Source organism: Erythranthe guttata, chromosome 1, assembly GCF_056151865.1.
Source record: "Erythranthe guttata isolate IM_541 chromosome 1, IM_541, whole genome shotgun sequence".
Classification (NCBI taxonomy): Eukaryota; Viridiplantae; Streptophyta; class Magnoliopsida; order Lamiales; family Phrymaceae; genus Erythranthe; species Erythranthe guttata.
The window spans coordinates 3155001-3162976 of NC_142533.1; the positions used below are offsets into that span (position 1 = coordinate 3155001).

The window sequence follows — 7976 nt, forward strand, 5'->3', positions numbered from 1 at the left end:
AAAACTTTCGACACCACACCACAGAGATAAAATGATTTCATTCCAATTTTTTCAAAAGTTAAACTCCAACCAAGTTTCTGCTCAGTATTAAGCTACCCAACAAGCATATGAAAATTCCAAACACTTCCCAATTATCATTTCCAAAAAATGCCATCTAAGATTTCATAAATTATAAAGTGTGAAACTTCATTAATCACTCATCCTCATCCATCAAAAATCTCAACTCAGCTACCACAATTCAAATAAAATAACAGTCAAAGCGCAAAAACTTGCAATTCTACCCAACTAAAATTAAGATCCACACAACTAAATTAAAATCCAGAGACCGGAAAAATTGTCAATAACCATCCATTAGGGCTAACACCAAAAGTCTCAAATTGTGATATTTCTCGCAAACCAACCAAAAAAAAAAAGCGTTAAACACGAATAAAAACCAATGAAATCATCAAAAAAACCACACAAAAAAAAAAAATTAAAAAAATTGAGATGGTGTAAACTGTACCTTGAGCTGCGAGAGGAGGTTGGTACAAGTACCAAAATCCTTCCTCACAATCGCCGCTTTGAAACGCTCGAAGGTTTGCGACAACTCTGTGGTTTTCGGATCCATCTCTCTCTAGCTTTCTCTCTCTAGTTTTGATTTTTTCTCACTTTTTCTTTTTTGGGGGAAAAATAAAACTGAAGGAGATGCTCTTCTTTCTGCACAAGAAAGAATGCTCGACCGAATACGGATTTAAATCGGTTTTCGGGTCGGGTTCACTTCGGATCCGGATCGCTCTTATGAACCGGAATTCGATTCATGGGCCTATCCAGGAACCGAACCTGTTTAGTAATAAGCCCATGAGCCTTATTTTATTTCCATTTGTTTTTGTGTTTGAATATGTACATCTTGTTTGGTTAATAAAATAAGTTATAATTACTTGAATTAATTTTATTTTTGTATAATTAATTAGTACAATAATTTTTGGGTCAGTCCGTGATTATAAGTCCCATAAGGGATGATCAATTTGTGTCAGTTGACCCAATTTTGAATCTTCTTCCCAATGGTCGTGTTTGTGACACATGGTTAGTCTAGTGTGGTTTACGTCTCTCGTATGGTTTGCAAGCCATTATACAAGAGTATAAGTTTACCCAGTGCACATATATGGTCGGCTTCAAACCTTCCCTAGCCTAGAGATGGTCCGGGGATTTTAAATCTTCGAAAAAATACAGGAGTTCGAACAGTGCTTTCGATTTTTTTTTCTGCGTACGTATTTTCAAATGATATCAAACATACAAATAATTACAAATACAACCTTATAATAATCCCATTTCAACATATACACCCCACATACTCTCTACAAATTTCACTTCACTATATATTAGTACAAAGTAAGCAAATTCCATATAGTATTCCCACAAGAAGAGTAGAAGTAATAGTAGTCTTCATTGGCATCTTCCCTTTATCACTTCTCAAAACCATAGCTTCATAGAAAGGCAAGCTATTCAACACTCCAAAACCAGCAATAAAAATCTGCATAAAGAATCTATCAAAGCCTCCTTCTTTCAAAACAAGCACGAATCCGCCGAGAAACGCGGCCAAGTTCAAAATCGCGGCCATCGCCAACGGAACAAACATGGGAGAAGCGACTCCGAACTCGAACATTCCTTGGTTGTACCTCTTGCTTTGCTCGTTGTCCATCACTTTGCTCGTGACGTTGAATCCGTGCGTCGCCATACCTAGACGCTTGGAAGTGTATTCTATGGATCCAAATAAGAAAGACGAAAGACCCCTTATGAGCCATATTCTTTGATCGCTCCACCATCTCTGGAATGTGCCTCGTGTAGAGATGAAATCCAGGCAATCTTGAACGTACGCGCCGAGAAAAAGGAAAGCGTACAAGGAGAACCGCGGCTCGTGGACCTAATTAGTGCAAATAGGATAAACGTGTCAACGAAATTGCTCACGTTTTGTACCGACTATTGATTAGAAGTTGCAATAAATAAATTTCATAAAAATCGGAAATTATTTTACCTTGGGAAAAATGGGAATCCCTTGTAGAAGAGCCAACGAAGGGGCAAAAGCGTAAATAGTGATAGGGATCGACCAAACGGGCCAAAAGGCATAGTGTGCGTAAGCTTGGGCCATCAAAATCCCCATTGCATTTACACCAAATGTTATTGGGCTGTACTTAGAGAAGCCGACTTCTAATAACCCAATTGACCATCTCTTCGTCTGGCTCAACACATCGTTTAGAGATATCGGAACATCACCCAAAAATGCAGGCCTTTTCGGATCGCAAAATACCGACCGCCACCCTTCGCATTGAAGCCGATACCCCGTGTAATAGTCCTCGACCAACGACCCGTACCGAAAGCCCAACTGCATTTTCCACAAACAAATTCTAGTGAGATGTTAAAAACCTCTCGAAACGCACCGAACCATTCAAATTAGTTTTCAAACTACATTAGGGTTTATTTAATTCGTGATGTGAAATACAACGTTGTGCATCAATGACAAAGCCTGCGTAAAGAAATAATATTTTATATAGAGATTTGTTATTTTTTTCGAGCAGTGTAGTATACAAAAGCAACCTAAAATCATCTCAAGTCCAGAATTCATCGCACCGAATCATTCACATTAATTTCCACACTAATATTTTATTTTCTTCGAGTAGTATATTATTATCGGTCCATCTAGAGAGTTTTTAGCGTCTAATCGATCTCCACAATGAAAAAAATAAATTCTGACTCCGTCACTACTATTGGACGACTAACTAAAATCGCGAACTTTTCTTTCTCTATTCAAAAGTTATTTCATAATGAGTAAAGAAAAAACAAAGAGAGAGAAGAAACTTTACCTTGGAACCCCAATTGGTTTGGTTCTCATAGTTGCACGAAGCAAAATGATGGGCCATACCCAAAACTTCTTTACTATTAATGGGCTTGTCGACAATATGATTCGGGTCGAGATCCGGATTCTCCGGGTCTATATAAGAAAACGGGCCTCCAAAGAATACCCGACGACGAAAAAAGCAACCCGTTCCAACGTAATTAGGCCCGTTAAGCCCATCCATGCCAATTGGATTGGCTAAAAACAACCGTTTGTGCTCACTAGCATATATGTCCGATTTGTTGAGACCGTGGTAACGCTGTGGAAATTGAACGTACCCACAATCGGTGTTACCGGAATTAACGGCAAGGTAACACAATACTCTTTGGACCGTTAATGGGTCGTTCGAATACATATCACAGTCCAATGTCAATATAATTGGCGAATTGGTCATGCTCGCCGAAACTCGAAGCTTCAATGTAATAAAGAGGCAAAAAGAAAAAAATAATCATAAGAAAAAATGGATATGTATAACTATAAAAATTGAAACTGAAATGTTAGATGCCACTTCAAATTTTCTATGTTTTTGCTAAAACTTGAAAACTGTAGTCTTTTCGATTAACTGTATTATCCAACTTGAATCAGCTAGATTAGATGTATCTGGTGACAAAGTTATGCATGCTAGCTATATTTTAAACTTCAGATAACTAAAAACATCAAAATTGTAGCATTATTCATGCGTATCTTTCTCACCCGACATCCAATCTCGGTGATTCAAATTGGATTAGAAAATTAACTCAAAGAATTACCAATGTTATCAGAACCGGACCGGACAGAAAACCGGATACCCATTCGGGTCACGGTTGGACCGGTTCAACCGGGTTCAACCCGGGTTTTTTAATTTTTTAAAATTTTAATTACTTTATTGTTTTTAATATTTTAAATTATAATTTCTATACAGTTTTTTTGTCTTTCACATTTATTTTCCCTTTATTATTTTTTTATAGCCACTTACATTTATTATTATCCAGCACACACATTTTTTATATTTTTTTTTGCCCTCTTTTTCTTCTTTCTCTCTCTTCTCTATGCATTTTCTTCTCTCGTCACCGCCGCCTCCTTCTCCTGCGCATCATCTTCATCTTTGTTTCTTTCTCGAGAAAATTCAGCACCTCTCCTCTCTCTCTCTCTCTCCCTTTTCTATTTTTTCTTTCTTCTTTTCTACCTTTTTTCTCCCTCCGTATCTAGCCACACATCTGTTCGGCAACCACCAAACCCGTCGGATTCCGGCAATCCACGGCGAGATCCGTCAAATTCCGACAACCCACGCCCTACTCCACCCAGATCCGGCCACCCCCGACGAATTACCGCCAAATCCCGCCACTAACAGCCTTCGACTCAACATTTTGTATGAAAACCCGGGTCATGGACCGGTTTCCGGGTTCACTGGTTTCATCCGGTCGGACCGGGTTTTTGACATTTGACCCGGGGTTTTGATTTGCCCGGTTTCAGTTGTTGGACCGGACCGTTTTCATCGCGGGTCGCGGTCGGACCGGTCGAACCGGCCGGTCCGGTCCGGTTTTAATAACATTGAGAATTACAACTTCCGTGTTTTATATTCTCCCAATTCCAAACTAGAAAAATGGTTAAAAAAAGGTCCCGTTTGAAGTCAAAACAATATCATTAAAATTGAAACGATATTTACCAGAGCGTTGAGGGCGCCAGCCTTGAAATGATGTGGGCTCGTCTTTCTCTTCTCTCTCGATACGTACACAAGATTCGGCATATATTTACCTGTAACATCTTTATCTTTATTTGAATTTAACAGAACTTGAATCACAGAAGGATGGCTTTGGCGGTTGAAATCTTTATTACAGTATTGGCTCAGAAGTTGATGCTCTTCTTCACTTGTAATATATTCTTCACTTATTTTACCCTTTTCCACTGAATTTTCCACCTTCATTTTCATTCTCTCATACATCATCTGCAATAAATGCCCTTTGAACTTTGGATTAGACTTTATAAGGTAAAACCAAACAGGTCTGATCTATGCTACACCGAGTGAAATATACAGGATAGATCTTTATCATTCTTATACACACAAACACTCACACCCACATTGGTGTGTCTATATCAACGGTAAAAAAATACGTACTGTAATCTTTACCGAGTGTAGCATAGATATAACCAAACAAAGGTAATTATTCATTAGTCGACATTTAATTTGCCTATTGGATCTTTTATTTTAATGTATTTCTCCATTTGTTTCTAACTAAATGTCATTGTTCAGTTCTGTACAAGTATTAAGAAACTCAATAAATCTGGATTGATTTTAAGAAGAAAAAAAAAACACATAAAAAAGACTAAAATAACCTTTATCTTTTAATGATTTATGAGAGAGAGTTAATACTTCAAGTCGAATTAATAAGAATATAATGAGAAAAAAAATGTATTTAATACAATATTAGAAATCTAAAATGTCAGATAATATGATATGGTTCACTCTAACTAGCTAGTTAGATTGAACCCAACCAATCATAAATTATTAAAACAAGGTTTAGCTAGCTAGACTAATGTGTGCGCACTATAATTTTGTCTTAACTCTTAATTCTTCATATATATATATATATATATATATATATATATATATATATATATATATATATATATATATATATATATATATATATATATAACTTTTTGTTATTTTAATTTAATATATATGTCCAATAATTCTTCACATAATTGAAAACTAAATAAAGATTTAAGAGCATAAGCAAGTAGTAGTATAAAGAGTTATGCAACCATATGTTCACACGTGCATGTAACTAACTAGCATCAACATCGACCAACCCTCGTTAACAGAGTTGGAATTAAACCTGATAATTTTAATTTATTTAGTTATAACAATAAAAAAAAAATCCAAGCTTTTGTATATGAGTGTATTATATTGGTATTTAATACTCATATGTTGTATTTATATTTCATACAACCCTTCATTGATGAGTTTTTTTTATTAGGTGATAATTTGTTAATTAAATAAAATGAATTATATGGTTTATTTTTAGGGTAAATTCCACTTTACCCAATACAACCATTTTCGTCAACTTTTTTCGATTTTGACTCTGACGCCATTTGGTCAAGAGTCAAAATATTGACGTAAATATTGATTTTTTTCGATTTTGACTCTCGAGATTAGAAAAGAGAAAGTTTCACACATTCATATATATATTTTTTTTTGCACTGGCTTGAATCGATCAATTTTTTGGTTTTGATTTTTACTAAGTTAGGGGTTCAATTTGGGGATATCTTGGAAGGGGAAGTGGTGGGAGAAGAAGAAATGACAATATTGACGGAGGAGAAACGACGTGTTATAGGCAGTGGCAATTTTGTAATTTACAGAGTTGACCAAATGGTGTTAGAGTCAAAATTGACAAAAAATTGAAGGAAAGTGCTGTATTGGGAAATTGTACAAGTACAAGGGGGTAAATTGATAAAATTGAGAGTACGAGAGGGTAAAGTGACTCTCAAGCAAAGTACAAGGGGGTAAACTGGAATTTACCCTTATTTTTAAAACATTAATAACACAATAAAACAATTAATTACCTTGATTTGGAGGGACTTATCAGTTAAAGCATAGTTTGAGGCGAAATAAGCATCCGGACACGTGTCAGTGACATCATTCTCCCGGCAAAACGGCACCCACACCTTAGCAAATTCAGCCGCCTCCATGAAGGCAAACGCCGTCACCTCCGAGCCGCCGTCGTCCGACACGTAAACCGACAGCTTCTCCGTCGGGTAGTCGTACGCCATCACCGACAGGGCGGTGTTGGCCACGCCGACAGGCGGCTCCTTGTGCGGGTCCGCCGTGCATATGAATATGTCCACCGCCGGAAAATCCTTCCGGCCCAGGAACTCCGGGAGGTTCTCCGGGAAAGACCTCCGGTGGACCGGGTTCATGCGGAAGGACTGGGCTGTGGACCACATGTAAGCTAGGATGGCGTCGGAGAGGAAGAGGAGGAGAGATATGGAGAGAGAGGCGGTGGTGGTGGAGTGGAGTAGTGTAAGTATGTGGTGGTAGAGGAGGGATAGTATTGCGGCGGTGTAAGCCGCCGCGAATAGGCGGTTGAAGTGGCGGCGGCGGAGTGGACTTAGGGAGTGGAGAGGCGGCGGTGTGGTGGTGGTCTTCATTTTTGTTGGCCGCCCTTTTTTTTTTTTTTTTTTTTCTTTCTCAATTGGCCGAAATTGGTTATTTATAGGAGGATAAAAACTAGGGTAAATTCCACTTTACCCCCTTGTACTCTGCCCAAGAACCACTTTACCCCCTCGTACTCTTAATTTCGTCGATTTACCCCCTTGTACTTGTATAATTTCCCAATACAACCCTCTTTGTCAACTTTTTTCGATTTTGACTCTGACGCCATTTGGTCAAGAGTCAAAATATTGACGTAAATATTGAATTTTTTCGATTTTGACTCTCGAGATTAGAAAAGAGAAAGTTTCGCACATTCATATGTTTTTTTCTTTGCACTGGGTGGAATCGATCAATTTTCGGGTCTTGATTTTAACTAAGTTAGGTGTTCAATTTGGCAATATCCTGGAAGGGGAAGTGGTGGGAGAAGTAGAAATGACAATATTGACGGAGGAGAAACGACGCGTTATAGGCAGTGGCAATTTTGTAATTTACAGAGTTAACCAAACGGCGTCAGAGTCAAAATTGACAAAAGTTGAAAGAAAGGGCTATATTGGGAAATTGTACAAGTACAAGGGGGTAAATTGGTGAAATTGAGAGTACGAGGGGGTAAAGCGATTCTCAGGCAGAGTACGAGGGGGTAAAGTGGAATTTACCCTAAAAACTAACTTTGCATTTGTTGCCACACGAATGTAAATAATATTTTTTTTTTCTTTTTATTTAGTCTTTTTACATTTTAATGATTGGAAAACATATCTCATATAACATATAACAAGAAATTAGATGTTACAACTCGTTATTTATATTTGGTATATTTGAATCGTTGATCTGCATATACTTATGTGTATGTGTGTGTTTAGTGCGTAGTTATTTAATCAAATCTATAGTTTAAATTTATCAGGTGTAGCATCTAACTCCCCTCATATAACATCGAAGGGTGTGTGAACGAATTTATAAGATTTGAATCAAAAACTG

At 37.4% G+C, this 7976-nt stretch overlaps 2 protein-coding genes across 2 annotated transcripts in view; both read right to left on the reverse strand.

Moving 5' to 3' along the window:
- Positions 1-749, reverse strand: part of LOC105973733 (26S proteasome non-ATPase regulatory subunit 8 homolog A) — a 3042-nt gene extending 2293 nt beyond the window's left edge. Inside the window, exon 1 of the mRNA XM_012998772.2 lies at positions 503-749. Within this exon, the coding sequence (XP_012854226.1) occupies positions 503-607 (105 nt within the window). The 5' untranslated portion in view covers positions 608-749. The remainder of the gene's footprint in view (positions 1-502) is intronic.
- Positions 750-1328: 579 nt separating this feature from the next.
- LOC105973791 (cellulose synthase-like protein G3) lies at positions 1329-7076 on the reverse strand. The gene is made up of 5 exons (XM_012998838.2): positions 6416-7076; positions 4515-4793; positions 2838-3281; positions 2012-2359; positions 1329-1900 (listed from the first exon to the last, which is right to left on the reverse strand). Exons 1-5 carry the CDS (start codon positions 6998-7000, stop codon positions 1352-1354), a joined length of 2205 nt encoding a protein of 734 aa, XP_012854292.2. The 5' UTR covers positions 7001-7076; the 3' UTR covers positions 1329-1351.
- Positions 7077-7976: the final 900 nt, after the last annotated feature.

Bases quoted from the DNA above. Each gene is read 5' to 3' on its own strand.
- LOC105973791 (XM_012998838.2), bottom strand. From the start codon at position 7,000: ATGAAGACCACCACCACACCGCCGCCTCTCCACTCCCTAAGTCCACTC. The intron at 4,794-6,415 runs GTAATTAATTGT...CATTTATTGCAG, and splicing joins ATAAGTCCCTCCAAATCAAG to ATGATGTATGAGAGAATGAA. The intron at 1,901-2,011 runs GTAAAATAATTT...TGCACTAATTAG, and splicing joins GGATTCCCATTTTTCCCAAG to GTCCACGAGCCGCGGTTCTC.